This window comes from Xiphophorus maculatus, chromosome 20, assembly GCF_002775205.1.
Source record: "Xiphophorus maculatus strain JP 163 A chromosome 20, X_maculatus-5.0-male, whole genome shotgun sequence".
In the NCBI taxonomy this organism is placed as follows: domain Eukaryota; kingdom Metazoa; phylum Chordata; class Actinopteri; order Cyprinodontiformes; family Poeciliidae; genus Xiphophorus; species Xiphophorus maculatus.
The window spans coordinates 13,009,846-13,034,894 of NC_036462.1; the positions used below are offsets into that span (position 1 = coordinate 13,009,846).

General features: G+C 35.7%; 2 protein-coding genes across 4 annotated transcripts in view; both read left to right on the forward strand.

Annotated features, from left to right (window-relative positions):
- Positions 1-4,443, forward strand: part of kif5a (kinesin family member 5A) — an 84,091-nt gene extending 79,648 nt beyond the window's left edge. For 2 of the 3 annotated variants that reach the window (XM_023325220.1, XM_005797043.3), the window contains exons 27-29: positions 906-933; positions 1,139-1,239; positions 3,727-4,443. In XM_023325220.1, coding sequence (XP_023180988.1) covers positions 906-933; positions 1,139-1,238 — 128 coding nt within the window. In that variant the 3' untranslated portion in view covers position 1,239; positions 3,727-4,443. The remainder of the gene's footprint in view (positions 1-905; positions 934-1,138; positions 1,240-3,726) is intronic. The other variant, XM_023325221.1, reaches the window with a different exon arrangement.
- A 4,546-nt stretch (positions 4,444-8,989) lies between these two features.
- Positions 8,990-24,310, forward strand: LOC102229837 (sterol O-acyltransferase 1-like). The gene is made up of 16 exons (XM_005797042.2): positions 8,990-9,178; positions 10,723-10,809; positions 11,084-11,139; positions 11,344-11,483; positions 11,593-11,646; positions 12,066-12,173; positions 14,183-14,465; positions 14,634-14,709; positions 15,379-15,463; positions 15,868-15,913; positions 16,141-16,270; positions 16,672-16,769; positions 18,941-19,039; positions 19,187-19,322; positions 20,740-20,885; positions 22,825-24,310. The coding sequence occupies exons 2-16, from the start codon at positions 10,731-10,733 to the stop codon at positions 22,879-22,881; spliced, it is 1,593 nt and encodes a 530-aa protein (XP_005797099.1). The 5' UTR covers positions 8,990-9,178; positions 10,723-10,730; the 3' UTR covers positions 22,882-24,310.
- The last annotated feature ends 739 nt before the right edge of the window (positions 24,311-25,049 follow it).

Below are 25,049 nucleotides of genomic sequence, written 5' to 3' on the forward strand. Positions count from 1 at the left end.
CTTCTGGCATCAGGGCGTAACACAATATCTCTCAAAAGCAAAAGTACTGAGATAAAACTCTATAGCCAGAATATTAGTTCATATTGTGAAAATATACCTCACAATTTATCTTTTGTGGAAGTGAGATATGTTTTCAGAGCACAGTAGCTTGGGGACCTAACAAACTGACACCATATAAAAGGATTTAAAAGTGATAGAAGAGATGGATTGCTACTTACCACTTAGATTTTGTCAGCCATCAAACAGATTTAGCAATTTCTGGATGGGTGTCAGCTCTCTCATTTATGCAGATACCTCTCACCAGATTACTTTCTGTTTGTGAGCCATTCAGTTATGGGAAAGCCTGACTTTTCACGACATGATCAGTCTGCATTTTTCTCATGGTGGTTTAAATGTACCACAGAAATATAGGTTCAATGTTGATATTCTGAACACACTGTCTATCACCTCACACAGTTCATCTAAAGGTAGTTTGTTTTTTCGCAAGAACATGTTTGTTTAGTTCTTAAAAGTAAACTTCCACTCACTACAAGAATAGCTAATACTTATTCAATTTGGAAAACAGTGCTGGTTGTGACTTATTTATGTTTCATGGTTTCTAAAATGCTGTGATTCTTGCTTTAAAATGCATTATTTGCACTTTATCCAGAAGTAGAATAAAACCATTTGTCCTGAGTAACATGTTTTTAATTTATAAACTTAAAGTAAAGTCTTGCTGCAGCCTTAATTGCCATGATGTTTTATGCAGCTGCTTGTTCCAAAGTGACTAATCTTCAGTGGCTCTCAGATGTAATATTTAAGTCTATGTGCGTCTTTTGTAACCCCACTTCCTCCAAGTCATAACACCACCAAACCCCATTCACTGTGCACCTGTCTGTGTCCTTATGCACTGTTTCTGTCCACAGGAAACACCACAGATTTCAATGACAACAGGTAAGACTATGGTGAACCCAGTTTGTCTTCATGTTCTGATTCCACTTGTACATTAAGAACATGCAACATATCAGCTATGAAATGCCTTCCTCACCGTTGCATCTCCCTGCTCCATTGCTGCCCCCTTGCTGCGGACACTGCTACTGCTGCTGCAACGCCCTGTGATCCTGGTGTGTGTGCATCTGTGTATGTGTGTGGTGGTTAGCATGTGTCTGAATGTGAATTCTGTGCCCAGAACTGATGTCTGCGACAATCAGGATGCAGCCAAACTCTACAAGTTGCAGAATGAGGCTTCAGCCAGCTAAGGTAAGAATAAAGTATGTGATATCAAAGAACAGTGTTCATATGCAAACAATAGATCAGAAATTAATGAAGAAAATGTTAGAGCTATTCAGCACAGGGTTTTAAATCTTTAATATCAAATCTTGTACATCTTATGTCTGCAAACTGCAGCTGCATTAATTTGGCCTGCAGGACTTTTGCATGGATTTCACTGGTACCACTCAGTGGCACATTCTTTAATTAATGGTATGTTTCTTTGCAAACCCTAGGTTGGCTGGCAAAATAAGCTCTTGGGAATTAATTAAAACTGTAAGCCGATAATTAAACATCACCTAAAAATGCAGGCTGGAACTATGTGGGAATGTTCTTCTGTCATGTATAATTTCAGATTGCCAGCTCGTATAGAAATTAATGGTGCCAGCATAAATATCTTAGTTTGGAACTATTGCTGTTTTATGAAGAATAACATTGCCTTTGTAGGATTCAGATGGATTTTTGCCAGCTGCAAGAGACAGAGACAAAAAATAAGTTAGGGTACTTTGAGATACTTTGCAAAAAAATAAAAATAAAAATATTAAGAAGACAGACGTCATCATAAAGTTTTAGATTATTTCTTAGTCGCAGTCCAGTTATACAGAAGTATTTCATAGTGAACGTTAAGAGTGGCAGTTACATTCTCTTTTGTTCAGAGCTTATTTTTTAATCCTGGTACCAATCTGCAGATGATTTCTGCTCAACTGGCCCAAGATTGTATGAGGCCCAGAGCAGAACTCCACTTCCTGTTAAGATCATAACCCATCAGCCAACACAAGCCAAATAACATATTTTTAGAGATCATGTTTGCTTGCATGTTCTGAATACAACAGTTGTAGATTTATGGCTTGCTAGTTACTAAATAAACTGAAGTTATCACAGTGTGTCTTGCTTGACCCTGAAATTGTTCAGACTATTTGGTAAATTAAATTTACAAATAGTAAATGAACTGGAAACTGTGTTTCCGGTGCATTTACTTAGTGCATTTACTAGTGCACAGTTTCAATCCGGATACAAGAGAAAGAGTCACTTCTTTAAAAGGCGTGTATTATAAAAATTCAACTTATTTGAGCTTTATTTTATATATGTTATAATGTTATTCTCTCATTAAAAACATACATGCAGCATTGCTTGACTTATTCATGCATAGTTGAGGAATCTCCTGCGAAAGCCCTTTGGTGGTATCTGCTCATGCAAAGTGCCGCCTATTTACCGAAAGCTCCACCTTGGAGTTTCGGCCCCCAGCTGAGCTCCTGCTCCACAGAAAGACCCTCCAAAATGCCTTTCACACACACCTTCACCAGACTAGCGGCAACAGCAATAAGTAAACAGCAGGCGACACTGAGCGTTAACTGAACTTATCGTAGAAGATGCAATGCTTCAAAGAACGGTTGTAATTGGCATCAATGGTTGGCAGGGAGAAGCATTGTTGAAGGGGGAGTGAAGAGAATAAGAGGTTCTTAAACGGAGGCAAATTTCAAGGACAATTCAATTTTCTTTTAAGTTGTTTTAGTGCAGCATTTTCATAATAGCTGAAGGTAACATAGTTAGTTGGTTGTGCTACAAAATGGCACTATGTAAAATATACAGTACGCCTCTTTACCCCCTTTAAATTAGTTGTGCTTACAAGCATGCATGGAAAATTGTCAATTAAGTGTTACTGCTTAATGATTATTTAGTAGCTACACTTAAATGTGACTCCAGATACAAGCAGCAGAGTCTCTACTGAGATTACATTACAACTGTTCCCAAATTAAAGGCATTAAACTATGAAAATTTCTAGTTAAAGTTAAATTCTTTTAAATTGATTTTAAAAACCTTCAACCCAGTCCTATTAGGTCAGTCTCCTGCAACACTTTGATTTGTCCCTAGTTTTGCACAACATGATGGATAAATCAACTTCTTCAGTGTTTAGTCAATTTCTTCTGATTCCTGCTAATGGCCTCATCCTGCTTTGTTGAAGTAAAGATGCATCTAAAACTTGTAACATTTTGACCCTTCAGAACGAGAGTTTGACACTCATGCTTCACTTAGTTCATATTCACCGCTTATGGGTGTTTACCTGACTGAAAATGATCCAACTCCAATAGAAAAGCTTGATTTGTGGTTCAGAATCAGGTTTAATACTTTTCCAGGAGGGACAGTGAAAAAGTACCATTTAGTCTCTTTAAAAGTTCTCCCTTCTGTTAAAGCTCTGTGAACCTATCAATCAAAAACCGGATTATTTTCCCATATGCAGTGAGTTTTGCTGCAAAAGCTAAATTTGTCCATAGACTTAAGCTTGTGCAGTATCCAAACATAACCGCCTTCCAGTTAAGATACCAGACAGAAACTGACACACTCCTTCTGGCAGTTAGCCTGACTCCCAGGCAGCTGTCTCCTATTTCTACCATAGGTTTCTCTTTGTGTGTTTTTCAAATGCATTTGACTGTCACTCTTATGCTCTGTTTCTATGTGTGTGTGGTTGTCTTTCTGCAGGCAGGTGAATGTTTCTGAGGCCTCCACTGTAAATCTGCATGCAGATGATCAATGTTGTACCAGACTCCTCCTATCTGCCCCAAACCCACCTGCTGTAAAAAGCCCTCTTTGTGTCAGTTTCCCATCCTCAGCCTGTTCTTCTCTGGTTCCTTCTTCTTCCTGTGTGTGGGTAACAGTTTGGCAAGCACTGCATCTCAAACACCTGCCAGCCTACACCTGCTGCTGCACCCGGTCACTATTACTTGAAATAGAACGGTCCCAAAATAGAGAGGCGGGGAGAAAGAGGCTGCAATGGAATCTGTTGCCACCAGGGTGTGCTCATTGACATTAGGGGCAAACAATAAAAAATCTATTTTAAATCCCATAGTTGTTGTCATCATTAGTAAACTATACACAAGTTTATAAGAATACAAAAAGTAAAATGTGACATGAAAACAGGTTGAACCTTATAGTCACTTCATTAATGTTTATTCTTTATACTGCATGTTTATTTTTGATGAAACAACTTTTATGTTGACATTTTCAGAGTACAGGGGCCTTTGTGTTGAAATCTGTTAATGGTTAAAAGAAAAACCCTGAAACTAAAAATATTCTACTGTGTTTCAGTGGACTTTACTCAATGTTTCTCTCAGTCAGAAGCTGACAATTTCCCCTGATTGAATTTGGGGAATTAAAAGCATTCATGTTACTTTTGTTGTAAAAAAAAAAAAAAAAAAAGGTAAAGTAATTGGTAGACTAGAACTAATACAATTCTTACTTTTCCTTCAGCTTTTGAGAAAACATGTTATAAACAATGTAATATTTCTATTTTGACTTCAGACGATCTTCATATTTTGTATTCATTTTATTCTAGAGCTCTAGTAGAGTTTACTTTATCTTTTATTTGAAACCTGGCAGCTGATCAGCTGTTGTCACTTTTTGATGATCCTCAGTGTCACTAGCTGGTTTGATATAATAAGTATCATGGCCAAGAGTTGCATTTTCCATTTTTTCCATCATTCATATCATTTACTAATTTAAAATACAATCTTTTGAAACTTAGACAACGTGATTGGTGATTCTGAATATTCAAGCATTTTTATTAATTTTACTTTTTTTTAACAAACATTTGTTCTGATTATTTGCCTTTTGAAAATGTGTTGATGTGAGCTTCTGGCAAAAAAGAGAATAAAATTAAAGACAAGAAAATAATGTAGCTAAACCTCATATGAAGAGAAGGTTGAGCTCTTGACCAAGCACTTTCATTTATGTTTACCTCATTCTTTGAAACAACACTGTGATTGACATCCATTAACAAGAACAGACAAGTCCCTTTATAATGGACAAAAACACTTTAGGTGTGTTTTAATTCTATCCTTAAAGTCTTTGTCTAGTTTCAGTATGCAACTAGTGCAGCTTAGATTACTTAGACATCAAGGTTGATAAAACACCTGAAGTTGTGTCTGACAAAGATTCTTCATATTTGATCTTTTTACGGATAAATGTATTTTTACAACATTGTATGTAACACCACATAGCAGTGGCTTGCAAAAATATTTATAACCTTTGAACATCTTCACATTTTATCACATTACAACCACAACTTTAATGTATTTCAATTTGATTTTGTTTGATAGACAGACAAATGAGTTTGTATGTGAAGCAGACAAAAAATATATATATATTTTGCAAATTAAAATCTAAAAAGTGTGGCAACATTGCCATTAAATACCATCCAGTCCAACTGGTTGCGTACAGTAGTCATCTACTTAGTAAATAATCCCCCTTGTTTTATTTAACCTTAGTGAAGCAAAGGTTTATTAGAGAATATTGGTGAACAAACAGCATCATGCAAACCAAGGAACAATCCATGCAGCTCAGGGAGAATATTTTAGTGGTTCACAGCTGAGTCAGGTTTTAAAGTTAAGTTCATAGTATGAAATGTCTCAAGGTCAGCAGATAAATACAGAAACATGCCACACATTTCAAATTGTTATTACTAAATGATTTTGATTTGTAGTTGTGACTAAATGTGAACAAGATCAAGGCTATAGATACTTTCTCTAAGGCACTGCAGAGACTTTTATATTTTAAATATTGAAAACTTATCTTCCATTGCATCATTATCTCTCTTTCATTTTTTTTTTTTTTTTAGAAAATGTAAAACTAGTAACAGACATTTAAATGTTATTTTTTTGAACTGGTTTACATTGTTTTCATATCTGCATTTTCTCATGAAGTGTCAGAGGAACTAAGACCCAAAAAAGAAGACAGAACAACAAATGTTTAAAAGAAATGCTATCAGATATTCTGTGGTTGCCTTTTGTTGCCATCACACATCATAATTTGGGTTCATATCATTTGCTGCTGCAAAAATGGACAAACAGATGTTAAAAATAACATACAGAAACATTGTTTTAAAGGACTCATTGTATAGTTGTTACATATTTACATGTATATCATCTCCATCAAACTGCTTGCAAATGATTGTTAAACTTTGAAATATAATTTCATCAGAGCATGGCAAAGTAAAATTAAAATGTAGCAACTATTTTTATACTCAAAGAATTGGTTAAAGATATAGATTATTTATTATTTGCTCTATTTTAAATGTGATTTATTTGCTTCCTGATTCTTCTTCCTTTCATACTGGTTGTTGAATGTGAAATATTTGTATTTTGTTGTGTAGATGTATTTTTCCATGCCTTTCATTTAGTGTAACGATGAGAAGACTTTGTATTTTCACCAGTTATTGAATGCATGTGTGGAAGTGTAATTGTGTTATGATTTTATTAAGGTAATGTCTAATCTTGCTTAACCACCTCAGGCGGAAGCCAAAGGTTTTATCTTGTAGGAGATCTCTTAAAGGGGATCTAAACTGCAACCTATTTAAGCTGAGTTAAACATATGACGGAGGGGTTACTGTAGGTTATCAGAAGATGACAGAGTCCTGTTTTAGTCACTGACACTCACTGACAGATACATCTCATCTCGGCGACGTTTCTGACCTTTGAGAATGCAGATAAGTTTTGAGAACTGTGGTGGGTGCAGTTAGAGATATCTGAGCAGATAAAGCAATGGACCCAAGGTCTCATAATGCACAAATAGACAACATCTACAAACCGTCCATCACGTCATAATTTCTCTGTCGACATCTTGATCAGACAGTCAGGTTCACAGAGCCCAGCTGACCACCCAGGAACTGCTATCATGTCTAAGCATCTGATTGTTCTCTAATTAAAACATTTTCTGAACTTTAGTTTGCTGTGATCTCCTAACTATACATACACCAATAACCCCAAGCAAATATATGGTTTCTTGCAAAAGCAACCACACCAATTAAGCGCAACAGTTTCTCTGACAATGCAAGACCAAATTTTATGTATTTTTTGATAGAGCAGTATGAAATATTTTTATGATAAAACTGCTCTTTTCGAAAAGAAGAAAGTAGTTGCAAAAGTCTTAACATTAAAGTTATTAACAAACCATGTGGGAGACACAGCAAACATGTGGAAACTGTATCACAGTGGCTCTCCCTGATTACACCCCACCCTGTGTGAAACACGGTGGCGGCAGCAACAGTGGAAATACTTATCTACAAAGAGAAATGGTCAGAAGTGATAGGAGCATTGAAGTAGGAAGGTTAATTAATTAATTTTATTTATCTATCTACTACTCTCAACCTTCTTTATTACCTTTTATCTGTTATGTAGCATTTGTTCAGTTCAGGTCATGAATTTAAAGTTGAGTTTTTTGAAGAAAAAAACCAGAAACCGTGTGCTGAATCTGAACTGTTAACCTACTTTCAGACTGTGAAAACAGATGTTATGACATGCATTATAGATTCCTACTAGGCCACCTGTGTTTACCTACCAACCAATCTGAAACAAATCTGGCAAGATAAATCTTGTGTGACACTGTATTTTGAATGTGAACAATAAGAAATGCAAGAATTTAAAAAAAAAAAAGGGCAGGGGAGAAACTGTTTGTTTGTATAGTTGTGTGTTGCTTTGTTTGTTTATGGCTTAGTGCATGGAGTATTTTCTTCTGTAGCTGCAAAGAATCATCTTTGTTATGGAAAGTCATTTCAATAAATATGATTCTGTGGACAAAAACTCTGTCTCTCCTTGAATTATTTTAGGTACATAAAATAAATATATATATATATATATATTTGCTTAAGAAATTGCTTTAATAGATGATGTTGTAGAAGACAAAAAAATCACAACAACTCATATCTCACTTACAAATGCCAACATTACAGGTCAAAGTTCAGGATAGGATGTGTCATTCAAGGCTAGAGGTCACTGGAACCAACTGAGGTGTGTAGAGCCAGCATGAAATGGAGCACATCAGGTAGTTCTGCCAAAGATTAAAAAAAAATCGAATTAATCTCTAAAGCACAATTTTGAGAAAAACACCTAGCAGACTTTGATCTGTAAATTTTAGACATTACCCAACAATGCAACTTCCCTTAGCTATCTAGTTGACCATCTCTACATCCTCAATGAATTCTGTGCTACTGCAATAGAGCATCACGATATCTTAGCCACTTTAGTAAAATTAAGACATTAAAACTGGGATTTGAGTTTACTGGTTAAAATTATACAACATAATTTCTATTAAGTTCTGCTAGAAAATATGCTTAATGTTGTACCATCTTTTGAAAGTAATAATGAAATATAAAGTTCTACCACATTCTAGACAAATCTAGTGGTAAAAAAGATGGCTGGCAAAAGAAAAACACCTTTAAAAACTTCACTGTACATAAAGTGTTGTCCTTGTTAATGAACTGAAAAGAAACTGAACAATGTTACATAAAAAAGTGAAAAACTTCAGAATAGCAACAGCATATTTCATTTTAAGATGGCGTATTGGTTAGCTTGTTTTGGTTTGATAATATCACTTAAATTTAAATGACAGTAGATTAGCTTTTTCCTAGAACAGAATGAAAAGCTGCAGTAAAATAACATAGTACAGAACTGATAAAAACCAATAACTCTACAGTAACACTCTGCACATTGCACTTCACTGATGCTAAGTGATAAAACTTGTGCTCTTCTGTTTTGTGTGTAATATAATGTACGTGTTGTTTAATATGAGGACATGCTGCAAATTAATTTCCCATTTGGCACAATCAAATTATCATTACCTACTGAATACAGTAATTTTATTGTTAAATAACAACAGTTTAATCATTACATGATGGCTTAGAATAAACTTAAATATTCTGCACAACTCCAAGCATCCAACAGAGGAGCAGCAGTCAGGTTGGGCAGCAGAGGACCTGGTCTTTTGCGGGGCTGGGTTCCAAAAGGCCAAAGTTCATAAAATCAGGAGCGAAGTAAAGACAACAGGAATCACAACAGCTGGGAGAGGCATACTTAATCGTTCGCCAGGAACATTGTCTCAGTGAGAATCATTGTTTGGAGCAGGGTGAGCCGTTCATCTTTCTGGCTGCTGGCTGAGATCGGTGAGTAAGAAACTACCTGACTCCACGGTATGATATCTGTCAGTCTGAGGATTTACTTCTGCAGCTGAGCTGTATTAGTTAGAACCTAGTTTGCTGAATAATTTTCACTCAGTTTAACGTCAGCATCACATCTGCAAACTATAGGATGTAGAACTAAACACAATTTTAAAATAAAATAGTCATGCCTAGATTTATAACAGATTTTATTCTTCTGGGATAAATAGAACAGCTTTAAAATATTTATTTTCATAAATTATAGATACATCAGCTATTAAAGCCAAATGATAATTTGAGTGTTTGTTAATGTTGATGTGTTTGTTTCATATAATCACCAAGTTAGTTTATTAAGCAATATTTAACTCAATAAAACTGATGTATTCATGCACAATCTTAAAGGTTACAGCCAAGTTATATGAGCACATTCTGTGTCATTGGTCTTCCTGTTTATGATTTACTATATTTATGTTTTATAATATTGCACGTATTGCATGGCCTTAACCTCAAACCTTTTCCCTGGTATTTAATAAACAATTTTAGCAAACTGTCATTAGGAGGAACTTATTATTGGAAGCAGATACTAAGAGCAGAAGCATAACCATGATTTTCTTCAGAAGGAGAGATTATAAATAATGAAAACACACCCACGCAGGCTGTGAGACTTCCTCAAATGCATGCTACACAGTATATAACCCTCAATTAGATATGGCAGAATGTAGACGATGGGTTCAAAGGTTTCTCTGTTTTCAACACTGCAGAATCAATCCAATAGCGTTGCCAGTAGTTACAGTTTAATTTCTAAAATCATCTTTTCTGCTTTTCTGCATACATACAAACATCATGCAGGTTCTCCAAAACATAAAATAAGGCTAGTAAATTATATTTTATTAGAAATGTCATAAATTAGCTTAAGCCAACTATATCATCTCATGATAAATGATTCAGTTGAAATAGTTGTGAGAGAACCTTGACAAAAAGAGATCAGATGATCCAAAATTAAACTCAAAGTCATTACATAAAGTAACTGCTTTTCTCTGTCACTTGTGCTCAACCACCACATTATCTGCAGCATAATCTGAGCAAGTGTACAAAGATTATCTGCTAAATTGGCATTTCTCATGAGGAGTGATCAAACAGCACGGATTACTAAATGAGGTCACTAAATGTCATTTACCTCAAATCTGTCTCTCTCTCTCCAGTGGGTCATATCTAGAGAATGTTGACCTTCTGTAGTGACAGGAAGGTTTATCATTTGTTTACGTTTCTTGGCTTGACCTATAGATAATCAGTCATGAGGTAACTATCGTTTAAAACTCCCAGAGTTTTTACTCTGAGAGAAATGCTCCAGAAAAAATAGAAAATATAATGATGAATTTGGCAAGATTTTCATGGTTTCCAAATGGGTTACGAAATCCAGATGTTGCACAACTTTCCAGTGATGTTACAAGACTGTAGATTATGCAATTTATTTAGGTAGTGTCAGTTCATTATGACCGGAGATCCATTTTTGTTCTTCGCTGCTGGCCATAACATCGTTTCCTTTTCAGTTTTTATCATGACTTCTTCGGAAGCTTCCAACGGAAAGTGGCATCGGAAAACCAAGACTCGTCAGCAAGAGTCCAAGTCCGATCAAGGTATGCACAAACTTTGGCTTCTAGGAAGTTATTTGATATTTTGAATCTTTACTGGGAAATATGAGTTTTGTATAGACTGTTTTCAATAGTCTATACAAAACTCTTATAGCTTTTCAGAACCAAGTGAATGTTTTCCCAAATTGTAACATTTCCAATTGCTGCAAAACAATATGTAACCTTCATTTGTTATCTCTTCCAGTTTTGTGAACAAGATGTGCTGTGTATTGTAGGGCAAAGTAAACAATGTGAGCAGCATCTATTCCTCTTTTTGCAGCCAAGAGTCATGAAAATATGCAGGAAGACCTGGTTGAGTGGGAAAAATACATGAAGGTAACCATATAACCAATGTTGCTCATTTAAAACCAAAAATAATAGTGTTTCTAGACAATAGTATAATTTCATTCAGGTGGCTTACAAAGGAGAAGCCATGGAAATGGTGACATCAATCATCTGAGTGGGAAATACTTTCAAGACATTGTATTTAACTGTGCTCCTTAAGCTTGAAAAAGTAAAACCCTTCTTTTCTGTGCGTAGAAAGTAAAAGGAAAAGTTTTAGAGCAGGTCCAGGATCATCTCAGAGATATTCTTGACAAAGCTCTGACTGAGTCTATCGAGCCTCCTGCCCATCTTAAATCTGCACTGAATGGGAAAACGACAACAAAAGAGTCATCCAGGTGAGACGGATATACACTCATACATGTTGATCTGGAATACAAATGCTCTGATTACCAAATATTTGGAGGAACATGCATTTGATTAAATTGTGTCTGTGGTTTTTCTTAGATCTCAAAGGAAGGATGATGGCAAAGTGTTTTTGGAGCGAGCATCTCTGTTGGAGTGAGTAACAACAGAGCAAAAACATATCTGTGTCACAATCATTTTAATATTTAGGACTAAAAATATTAATGTGTTGATTGTTTCCTCTGTAAAAAGTGAGAACCTAGTGTAGTTGTCTTGCAATTCAAAGCTTAATCCCACCTTATCTATTTCCAAGTTGCCGACCAATCCATGTAGTGGTATATGATTGTGAATGTATGATTGATTATTATTAATTATATGATTATGTAGTGCCAATTCACAGCAAATTTCATCTTGAGGAACTTTTCCAAAAAAAAACATTTAAATTCAATCACACATACATTCCAATTATTCCAAGACAAAAAGTGTAATTGATTTATTGTATAGTTTAGTACAATTTGTGTAGATGTGCCAGATTTAATTATTGCGTTTCTTCTGTATTGTCTTCTTTTCCTCAGTGACCTGTTTGAGATCAGCCACATTAGGACCATCTACCACATGTTTATTGCTGTGCTCCTCATCTTCTGTTTGAGCACTTTGGCTGTTGACTACATTGACCAGGGCAGGTCTGTGGTAAAAAATCATGTACTAGGAAGTGATAAGTTAGTAGAGAAAATCACAGTCTGTCTCATAATGGTTCTGCAAGACTGTGGAGGTTTAATTGAAGCATAAAACATCTTTCTATATCTTCCCACATTCAGAGTGAGAAAGAGAGAACATTTGTTAAAAACCTCTTTAACGTAGTAACCTGGTTCTCAAGACTATACCACTTAATATATTGTTTTAATTTCCACCAAACCATTTAGTAAGCTGTATTTGTTGTACTGTGCTAAGCTTTTAACCCTCCTCTAATTTTTTAAGAGGGGCTTATCATGCAAAATTCACATTTTGCATGAATTTGAAATTCTACTGCTTCTAAAAGCATCCCAAGTGCTTGAAAAAACGTCCAACCAGTTTTCTGGCAATAATTTTATGTTTTTTGATGCCTGCAAATGACCCAATTCAAAAACCTCCAGAATGTAATGTCAGAAATCAGCTGGAACTTAGCAACCCCAGCAAAGTCAAGCCTGTTACCTACCAACCCAAGTTGAGCTCCAGTACATTTGGGCAGCTGGTTTTACTGCTAAATGTGCTACGCAGGAGTTTTGTTGTTGACTTACCATTTAGAAACCATTTGATGCATTCTTGTTGGTTGTGCCAGAGGCTCTTCTTCTGTTTTTCAAAGATGTATGGTTATATAATTGTGCATCTGTTTGCAGCCATTTTCACTTGCGAGTGCACTGTGGCCAGCAGAAGCTTATTTGGATTTAAAGTGACAAGAAGCCCTAAAACACCTCATTCTGAAAGGAGTTCAAAACAAACAGCACTGGGCAAACTAAATCTCATTGTTTAAGGAGGATTTTGTTCATAAAATGTAATGAACATATTCAATATAGTGCATAGACCTATTGAAACCTATGAGAGATGAGACACAGTATGAGACACAGTAGAGAGTCGAGTAAGTGTCCAACTGGCAGAGGAAATTATATGGACCATAAAATAACTTTCTAATAACTTCTCATGGAGGGTGGACTCGTGTCAAGTTAGCCGTCTTCGTAGGCCATGTGTAGACCATACAATTTTTATAAAAAAATTAACAGGAATAAATACACCTGACACCACAGGTTTGCATTATGCTACAAAACACACATGATGCTGCATGTATCTGTGAGTGCACTCCTGGTGAGACTAAAGCAGTTTTTACAGCTTTCATTCTATGGATTCCTGTTGTTTAGTGGTGTAGTTTGGGATAGTGGTCCCAAACTACACCACTAAAATTGCCCACTTGGCATAACAGCCACCACATCTCTTCACCACAAGAGGAAAACATTCAGGTTTTTCGTTTATTTATCACACGTCTGTGCTTTTGTCTGGATGGAGATGTTCATGGCCATGGCCCTGTCTCAAACTCTATAACCCTGAAACAATTCTGGTGGAACTCATTTATGCCCAGAAGCCTTTTAAAAACTTCTCTCTCCACTCTTTCTTCTGTTTTCCCTCATTGTGTTTCTCCCTGCTTCCCTCACTGCTTGCACTGCTCGTCTGGCAGAGGAAGATAGCATAATCAATCCTTCTGGGTTCTCCTCCCATTGCTTTGGGCTACTCACTAATGATTTTGTTTGTTGTTTGCAGTTTTATATCTTTTTTTCATCTGAGAACAAGCTAAAAAAATGAGCTCACCCAATTATCAGATAATTTTACCCTCAGTTAACATGGATTTTAATGTGGATAAACAGACAAATTGGAAAAAAACAATTATATTGTTCTTGTGCTGAACTGAACAAAACATCTGTGGTGATAAAATAAGGGAATATTTTAAATAGTTTCTTTTATCATGATTATGTAAATGAGAGAGATAGAGTCTCTCATTAGTGCTTCTCATCATTTCTTATATTTGTTTTGTTATAAAAACCTTAATCATAAATCAATTATGCCTGATAGAACCTGTGTTTTTACACATATATGAAAAGGTTAGAGCCTTTTTGCTTGAATTTTATCCCCTGATGTTTACACTTGATTTATTTTCCACATTCAGGTTGGTTTTGGAGTTTGACCTGCTGTTCTACGCCTTTGGGAAACTCGGGACGGTCACCTGGGCTTGGCTTGCCATGTTCATTTACACCCTTGTTGTTCCTTACTTCATCCTGGAGTTTTGGGGCTCTTTGTACCACAAATTCCCCTCCAAGTTGGGGCTCACTCTGGGTGCAGGGTTGATCTTTACTACCATACAGACCTGCGTGCTTGGACTGTTCCCAATCTACACAGTTGTGCATCACCAGCTGCCTCCAGCGTCTCGATTTATTGTGATTCTGGAGCAGGTAAGTGTGTAGCTGTGTGAAGGTTTCTAAAAATGCATTGTTGGAGAGGGCTATTTATTTATCTGACACAGGCTCCATATTGATGTTCCCAGCTATCGCTGCTGTCTTGCAGAAAATTTAAACATTCAGTGCAGGAACTTTGATTATGATGTTATTAAATTTCCTCAGATTCGATTCTTGATGAAGACCTACTCGTTCATTAGAGAAACGGCCCCTGTTATCCTGAAGAATACACCAAAGGAAGGTAATGTACCATGGTGTTTCGATATCAGGTGTGTTTACTCCGCAGGCGTTACCATTATTCACAGTGTTGCTCCAAGACACAGGAGAAAAATGACTGAAACTAAGCAGCAGGTTACTGGGAATATAGCTCACACCAACATTTAATCTTACAATGAAAACAACAGCACACATATAAATAACGTGGGTCCTGATGATGGTCCATGAGTTGCTCATAAAGAATGTCAATTTAAGTTAAAAAATTGCATCTGTGGACCATAAATTTAATACTATTGTAAAAAGGTTGCAAACTCTAGAAATAAATATGACCCAAAAACAAAGGTGGATAAAAGAAGCTCCCATAAAATAAAAAAATACAAAATGTTTTCTTTGAAGTAAAAAATAAATTTAAAGTCACTTCTACTTTTTAAATCAATACAAAGGCTTATTACAATTTATTTACGCTACATATATTAAGTTCCTATATGGTTTTGTAGTTTTAAACTGTGATATTTACTCATGTTAAAGAAAACAATTTCCTTTTATTGATGTAAAGAAATATGTTTATATATTAAAGTATTAAAGCATACGACTGTGGTTTTCAGTTTTCAAAAAAAAATATTAATAACTGTTGTTGTAGAAGCGGTATTTTGTCCATCACAGCAATATTAACTGAACTGTAATTTTCTTCCAGGAGAAAATCCCAGGTTTCCAACATTTTCCAGCTACTTGTACTTCCTTTTCTGTCCAACTCTCATCTACAGGGAATTTTATCCTCGGTAAGGCACCTCATCTGGTTTGAATTAGACTAACAGCAATGTGAGTTTCATTTGTAAAGCACATTTAATTTAACACACACTAAATAAGCTGAAACTGAAGATAAGAAGTATTTTGAGGTTGAAAGCCTTATGAAAAACAAAACTAAACCACAGAGACCCTTTAGCACAGCCATAAACACTCAAAGGATTTCATCTACCCCACAGCCTGCTAAATATTAAAGAAACGTTCATTGTTTTTTTACTGATCAGTGCATGAAAGGGCTCACAGAGAACTTCACTAATATCCATTTGAGCTGCAGTGCTAACACTAGATTGAACATAAACAGTTGTGAGGTTTGTGCTATTCTATATTTTATTGTAGAGCAGAATATTAGACTTTTTTGCATTTTGTGTTTTATCCACAGAAATAGACAAATACGTTGGAAATATGTTGCTGTTACTCTTGGCAAGGTAACATTACCAGTTTTTACATTTAATGAGTGTATGATAAAAACATGTAAAACATTATGATGAAGGCCTTGTGATGAGTAACGATATTGAAAAACGTTTTTGTGTATATTGTGAAAGCTGACCAATATCCTTTCATTTTATAAATGTAGCCTCTTATTCTAACAAATATCTTATTTGCATTATTTCTGTCTAACTAACTGTATTCATGTTTTAACTCTTAATCATAGATTTTTGGATGCCTATTTTATGGGTATTTCATCCTGGTGCGGCTTTGTATACCTGTCTTCAGACCGGAGACCAATCAGCCTTTTAGCAAAAGAACAATGGTTCTGGCTGTATTTCACTCCATATTACCAGGTATTTTTACACAGTAAAATATCTACACATATACACATTTGAAAATGTGTATATGTTTGTGCATTTGTGTGATTTACCATACACACAAAACAACTGATCTCTGAATTTACTTGTAACATCTGTTCTTGCTTCTAACATCTTGTACCTCTAGTGGGTTTGTACTGATAAATATATTACATCCCATTAAATGCAGTCTCTAGTGTGTTTGATTCAGTAATAAGATTAAAGATGCTATTATAAAAACAGACACAGGTAATTAAAGGTTGGCTCGTTTACCACTCACATAAAGTGAAGAAATTTTAGAGTGCTAATATTAAAAGATAAGTGTTAAGTTTCAATTCCTCAAAGGTTCCTGGGAGCAGAGCCCATTTCATGATCTCCTTTTCTTCTTTGTGTTTCAGGAATAATGCTCCTCCTGCTGTGTTTCTTTGCCTTTTTGCACTGCTGGCTCAACCTCTTTGGGGAGCTGCTGCGTTTTGCTGACAGGATGTTCTACAAGGTGTGTGATACTTGATTTCCTGTCACGCCACCTCTCTCCTGGGAAAGTATTATTGGCAAATCTGTTTCTTTTTCCAAGTGGGGAAAACAGATTGATGACAAATGAAATTGGAGCAGCAGGGTGGAAAATCACCCAAACACTTCACAGACTTGTTTTATTGATAGGTGTTGCTTTTTCTGAAAAAACAACATTTTTGCACATTCTGCTCCAAGAATTTTGCTCTGACCTGATTAGTCCTTCTCAACATTTTAACATCTTTTCTAACACTGGTAGTTATGAATGAGAAAGTACTTGAGGTTGATGTAAGACAAGAACTTTATAGAAAAGTTGGTGCTATACGTCTCGGATCTTTAATAGCGAACCTTTATGCCTCTATTCTGCATCTAAACAACTAAAATCATCCTATGACAACTATAAATCAGAAACATTGTTTAACCTCAAAAATTCACCAAACTATTATGTTTTGGTGGCAAAAGCCACCTAAACATTCATTTAAAGCCAGTATTGACTGTTTTAAATATGAAAAACGGTGGTCAAGACTCCTGAAAAAAACTTTAAACCGGTTCTTGTATCAGTAAAATACATTATTTTGCTAATATTCATTATTTTAATAGTTATTTTCCTTGCTCAAGAATTGTGTTTTCAAAGAAAGTAAGTTTATGAGTAAATCCACTTTTGCTTTAGATAACAAATATACTAAACATATTTACTGACTGCAAGTAAACAAAAGATAACCTTTATTGTGAGTGCAATAGTCAGAGTGCAATAGTTGCTACCTAATTAAATTAGTAGAATAACAATTCCTTTAAGACAAACATGTGCTTATTCACATCCATACACTAATAAAAATATAAATTAGTTTCCTTAAATAATTTACACATTAAACCTCAAATTACATCCATTTAATTTACTTCTAAACATCTAGTTCAACGTATGCTATAATCTTTGATATTTGTCTTTTTTAGTCCGCCTGAACCAAAACAGGAAGCGTTCTGCAGCATTTAATAACAGGGTGACACAGTAAAGCCATTTTATTCAAGTGTGTTGGATAAGGGACATCTACAAATTGCAAGACCTTGGTCCCCTATGACTGGAGTTTGACACCCCTGATCTATTATGCACTATATGTAGTTCATCTTGTTGCTTATGTAAGGTGGCGTCCCTGTGGTTGTGCCATCCTTCTACTTTTCTCTTTTGATTTGACATTTTAGAACCAAGTTACAGTGTTTTCCAAAAGTATTCAAACCCTTACAACTTCAAATCAGCAGCCTCATAAAAATCAAGAAACACATCACAGTGGTCAGAGTTAAAGAGAGAGTGAATATGACCAGATGGTATTTCAGTAGGCAACATAGGTTGTCAAAACTGTTTGTTGTAGTTTGTTAAAAACAGAGGCAGTAATTCAGAACAAATCAGAATAAACAATTACTTTTGTGGCATGACCCTAGTTTTGACATTCATCCGAGTTCATTTCTTTTCTTATGTAGTCATAAATTTTGGAAAAAAATGTTCCAAATGCAGATGCACTTTTCAGTTCTTGAGTCAACATTATCCTTAAAAGGGAATTATTTGTTTTCTGGGGTGGAAAATGCCTTTTTAAAACAGCCAAATCAACATCATCTGACTGTGGATTGTGTAGTTTTCCTTTACCTTTTTTGTTTATTTGACCTGCTTGTTAGTACAAGAAATTACTTTCATTCTGCATATGTTTCTGATGTGAGGTTATTTTATTACTTGGGACAACATGACTTTGGAGACAAGCTGAGCTGTAAAAAGGACTCACTTAACCATTTGGCTTTTGTTTAAATGGAAATTAAATTATGCAGAAGGAAAGAAAAAAAACAATCTAACCCATTAAAAGTCCCTTCCTGTGGCAATTGAGTTTATTGCAAAGAAATCAAAACAATATTTCAGCTCCAAGCATGACCTTCAAAGTATTGAGCCAGTGGAGCTGTAAAGCCATTATTGATTTGAAATGCTCCTATGCGTTCATAAAGATCAAAGTGTTTCGCCTCTCTGAGTGCAAAACCTGAAAACAATCTGAAATCCTTTATATTCTTGTTGGTGATTAATTGCAGGGCTTTCAGGTGTTATTCAGACTTCAAAAAGAGCAAAACATAAAAAGTATTTTAATTTGATCCAGCAACTGGAATTTGTTTTCTGTTTTCCAGGACTGGTGGAACTCTACATCCTTTGCAAACTATTATCGTACGTGGAACGTAGTGGTTCACGACTGGTTGTACTACTACGGATACAGAGACTTCCTCTGGGTAAGCAGATTGTCAGTGTTGAGGATTACAACTGATGCTCCAAAAGTAGCATACCCTAAGATGAAAAGCTTTTTGGTGTCTGATCCAGCCTGATGCTTGACCTCTGACCCAAACACTCTCTCTGACACGCTCTCTCGCACTCTGCAGCTGTCCAACAGGAGATTCAGAGCAGCAGCCATGCTGTCCGTGTTCATTGTCTCTGCAGTGGTCCATGAATATGCTTTGGCCATGGGCTTTGGCTTCTTCTATCCTGTCATGTTCTGTCTCTTTGCAGTTTTTGGAGGTGAGGAAATTTACTTTAACATGCAGAGATTAGGCTTAGGAAACAAGAAGTATCATTATGCATCTTCAGACCAAAATATCATTGAGAAAAATTCAAATGTGAGTTGGCCTTTTTCTTCAGAGAAACAATAGTCACTTATTAAGCAAAACACTTTGTTTTCAAAGTCTCCCTTTTAACAGTGTTCAGTATTGTAGCTCACAGGAATTATGCAAAACAAAAGCCGGAAAGAAAGGAACCACATGGAATCCAAAGACGCAGCCAAAAGTTTCCAGGGGGCTGATAGTGTTACGTGCAAAAGACTTTGAGCATCAAAACATAGGCCATAGTAAGATCTCCTGCTAAATGTGCATTTATAAGGCACAGATTTAATTTCCAGTTTGCCAAGTGAACTTGGTGACCTAACAGCCCATCCCCCTTCCCAGGGATTTAAAAGAACTTTGTGTCTTTTAAATCTCTTTAGATTAACAACTAAATACTTGTCACAAAAATTCAAATACAAACCACAAATGTTCTGCCAGCAGTTACATATTTTTGCTCCAGTTCTGACCAGCTTTGTTACTCTGATCCACTCAGGTAATCATCAGCACTCTTTTTTTCTACAAACAGCTGTCACCAGACCACGGTGCAGTGGTTCTTTCTTACCAGCAATGAATGGAAGCAGCTAAAAAGTCTCACAAACCGTCGGTTTTTGTTTTACTCATGAGAGTTTACCCAGCACTACAGTATAGATGTCCAAGCATTATTTCAAAGATCTATAACCTACTACGCAACTCAAGTTATTTAAAACCTGCAACAAATAGTTTTCCTAAACCAGAAATCATCAGACGGGCTTTGAGTGGCTCGTCTGATAACGAGATTTTTGGTCAAAGAAGGGTGGAGTAAAAATCAGTGACTGGGTTAAAACAGACGTGGTGGGCTAGACTGATTTCTGTCTTTTTGCACTTTAGTACAGCCAGCTTTTATGTACAACATGTGCCCAGATGAAGGTAAATTCCAAGCTATTTTCATATGCAACTATCATGAAAGGAATCACACAAAGAAACAGAAAGCACTAGATATTTAAGCAGCCAGATGTAAACAGATGTTTCTTTAACAATTTTTCTAAGAAGCCCTCAGTGTAAGGGCAAAATTACAGAGTGAGATTTAAATAGTTTATAAGCTACGTACAAATTAGCTCCATATTGTTTCATCTGTTATCGCAGTGTAATCAAATAACTGGTTGCCTTGGTAACAATACACTCTGTTTCTTTGTTGTTTTTTTTCTCAAGAAAACAGTAAATGTTCTGCTTACAACTAGGTTGTAGTAGTTTTGAGTCTTCACCTTTCACCTATTTGTCTCTCAGGCACAACTCAAACAAAGCATTACTGATTAACTGCATTTATCATCAATAACCATCTTTATGTCCTTTTCTTTTAGTGGCTTTCAACTTTACCATGACCGATAAGCGACAGAGCCCCGTGTTCAACGTCATCATGTGGGCGTGTCTCTTCCTGGGTCAGGGTGTCCAGGTGTGTCTGTACTGCCAGGAGTGGTATGCCCAGATACACTGCCCACCAGCAGGGGTATGTACTCTAGCTAAAGGTGGAAAATGTGCTTTCACTGCTTCAGAAATGTTTTTACACTCCTTTGCGGTATGAGTAGCTGCTACATATGAGATCGCTTGGTATTTTAATATAACATCAGAAATCTTGTTTTATATTTTGATATTGATATATACACAAAAGGGTTACCATGTGATTTGAGTTTATAAATTTTACATCAAATTAATGAAGTAGTTCTTCAATAAAGAAATCATTAGGCAAAACGTTGACCCCTGTTTTAGATAAATGAAAAGTAGGCCAGCTGGTCAATAAACTGACTGGCATTAATGCTGGATCAAAGGGATTGTAAAAAATACAAACCAACAAAAAATAAATAAATAAAACACAACTACCACATGAGCATATTATACAGTCCTATGTATGTATAAAATAACACATTATATTCCACTGCATTGCTTTGTTGTAAAATCTCACACAATTTAGAAAAATCCAGAATTTAAATGCATTCAGAACCATTTTTAAAAATCTTGTTTGACATTTAATTTTCAGTCTTACAGAAAACAGTTTGTATGACCTGATTTTGTCAAGAACATAGTACTTAATGTTCTCATTTCACAAGGTTGCTGCATGAAGTGTGAGAGAAAGAGAGAGAAAATAAAACAGAGAGAGAGACAGGGGCAGAGAGAGAGAGATTGTAAGCCATCTTTCTTTGCTCTGATTTTCAACAAGATCTCAGTTTCAGGACTGAAATCATCAAGTAATAATCCTACTTTTGTATCTGTTGCACCACATCTGTGTTGATTCTGTCATATGTCAATATCTTTAGTGATGGCCCGTTTTTAATTTTCTGTCAGAGGCCACTGGATTTTTATCTACAATCTTGTGTTTTTTTAGAAACATAACGATGATGTTAGCAAGTTTTCCAGGGCCTTTGGAAAATAAAAAGGCCCACAGCACCACCGATCCACCATCATACTTAATAGTAGACATGAAGTGCATTTCTACATATTAAGCTTTTTTTGTATACTAGACCAGGAATCTCCAACCTGACTCTTTGGCTCTTTCACAATAGCTCAAAAGTAGAAATATATCAAACTATCCACACAAGACACACGCGAGAAATAAATAAGCATAATAAACTACATTCACTGAGAAAGAACTGAAATAAAGTAAAATTGAAACAAGGCTGATGTAATCAAAATAAGGAACTAAAGAACACAGTAAAAATGAAAGTAGAATGAAAAAAATCAAAACAACCTGACAATGAGTTATTTTTCAACATGATGTATTTCCCCCCCACTGAATAAATGTGCTCAGATTGAATGTTTGACTATTTTTCTAGGTTTTTCTGTGTGACGGTTTTCTACTGCAACATAACATGAATTTATTTTAAGGCCTTTTTACACATTTTAATATAGACATGCCAATAAATGTGGAAGCAGCAGTGAGAGCCACAGTCAAGAAACTTTATGTCGGATACAATTCACACATCTGTGCCGACTATAAGAGTGACAAACCGAGGGAAGCAAACCATTTCATCATCCCAGCTTTTTTATGTGTTCTTATTCCCTCTTTGTTAGGACATAAAAGAAAGATAGTGTTGCTGTAGACGTGCAGAGAATCCTTTAACATCATTTGGAGCAAAACATTTTCAGTCTACACACAAATCAATGGAAGAATGGCAGATGTGGGAACAATTCATGAGGATTTAATCATTAGAAAACCAAGCCCTCATACCTGGCGTTACATATGACTTGGAGGATTGCCGCTACAGATGGGTTAACATGAACTTAAAATTCTGATGTTCACCACAAATGTCTTCGTCTAAAAATTAGTTACATGGTTGTTACATGGTAAGAATAAATAATTAACATAAACAGTTAAATAAAAAACAAACAACACAAAAAAAATTGTATTGTATGTGATTTTTTAACTATTTTCTTTCATTTTTCACAAACAGGATAGTTTGTGGGAGCTGGTGATGCCTCGATCCTGGTCCTGCAGGTACCACAAATGAAGTCATATTTCTCCCTAATCTGGATTCAACATGAATGAACCTGGAAAAATTTATAATGGACTGAAAAGAAGGTAAAGCAAGGAAGAAGAAAACTTGAAACGTGCAATTTAAATTTTGTACAGACAGCCTTAAAAACATTTTGTTACTTAGTCATTTTAAGATGTTCTTTTCAATGAACTGTTTTCTTTGATCACAAAGAGACAGAACAACATTACACCAGAAAACTGGTGACCACTTATCATTAAAAGTATGTGTTGCTGTTTTGAAGTGGACCATGTAATTATATTACTTCATGTAATGTTAGACTGGTCACATAAACAATAATTTACAGAAGGGGATAAGTACTGTATTTCCGGATAGTACTAGCTGTCTAAATGTCGTATCCCTTTAAACTTTAATTTTTTAAATTTACATGTCTTGACCCTTGTAAGACAATTTCCCTTTTAATGGCTTATTGTTTTTACTGTTTTTATATTAAAAACATTATTGTTTCTTTGCTCGACTTTCTGTTTTGGCTCTATACAAAAGTCATTTCGGCTTTGAAGCATCTTTAAACTGGCTTTGAACCTGATGGCGCCTCTGGCCAGCAGAGCGCATTACAAGTTTAGTTCTGACATGTTTGACATTTCCCTGGCAAGGATTGGTTGATGGAGCGGCTGTGTAAACCAGCCAACCAACCACATTCTGCGGTGTCTTATAAGCATGCCACAAAGCCTCTGTTTGCCTGCCTGCCTGCAGCATCATGCAGGAAGGAGAGGATTAACTTTGGTACAGTGTTTGCATTAGTGATGTAATGCTCTGTAAACTGATGGGGCACAATAAAAGAGTTCAGCGAGGTAGACGCTGGGCAGCTTTTAGGGAAGTGTAGAAGATTCAGAAGATTTGTGTTTATAATTATTAACAAAAGTTTGTGATAACTCTGGTAGTGTGACATTTTTTAAATCTCCAATGAGATTTTATCTGACTCTATAAAAGTTGTTGCACATTTGGTTTCTGTCATGGATGCAGTTGTCAGACAATGAATCACTGGCACTATAAAGGTCACAAAAAGAAAATTGAATCTAAACAAATCCTGCAGCAGATTCTGAGTTCATTTTCTTGGGAACGTTTGACCACATGGGGGCAGAGCATATGAGAGAACTTAACATGTTCAGATTTATTTATTAAGTCTCTTTCATAGGGACAGACACAATAACATAGACAAACCGAATAGAACGGCAGTCCCATGCCTGAATCATGTTGCCTATAATATATGCAGCACTTGTCACTTATATTGACAGAAGACCTTTGAAACTTTAACTGTACTCTCTCTCTCTTTCTATCTTTTTAGTATATTTACTAAATCTAAAATAACTGAGCTTTGGAGCAATACTTGTATCCTATCTTCTAATTTTGATGTATTTTTCTTTAAAATAAACACCTTCATCTACAGGTGCGTCTCAGAACATCTTTAAAAAGTTTTAGTGATTCATTCCAAAAGTAAAAGTGATATTACTCATAGATTGAGACATTTCAAGTGTTCAGCATACTAAAATGTACTAAACCCTCTGATGTGTGAGTGACTGACTATACAGTCTTCCGTGAGTGCTTCTTTTTTGTCCTGGGTTACAATCAATGTGTTTTTATGCTACTTTTGTCTCATTTTGATTCAAAATAATGTTATGTATAATACGTTCTACTGTGTTTTATTTCACACAAGAATTATTTCATGTTTGAAATATTTAAATTTTTCACTTTTTTATACGTTTTTAGAACAATTTGAAGAACATTTGTGACAATTTGCAGAACATTTTTAAAACAAAATAACAACAACAGCAATTGTACAACAGCAATGATAAAATGTCAATAATGGACAATGTCAACATCCATTATGTGTGTGGGTGTGTGTGTGGGAGTGTGTGTGGGGGTGGTGTGAAAGAGCATGTTTCTTGAAACTAGCTAGCTAGCTAACGAAGCTAGCTAATATTACTGTCTGTATTCTATTATGCTATAATGCACACACATACATACACCCCCGCATGTGAGTGTATGTATGTGTGTGCATTTATTTATCCATCCATCCATCTTTTTCTGTTTATCCGGGGTCGGGTCGAACGGGTAGCATCCTAAGTAGGGAGGCCCAGACTTCCCACTCCCCAGCCACTTGTTCCAGCTCATCCAGGGGAATC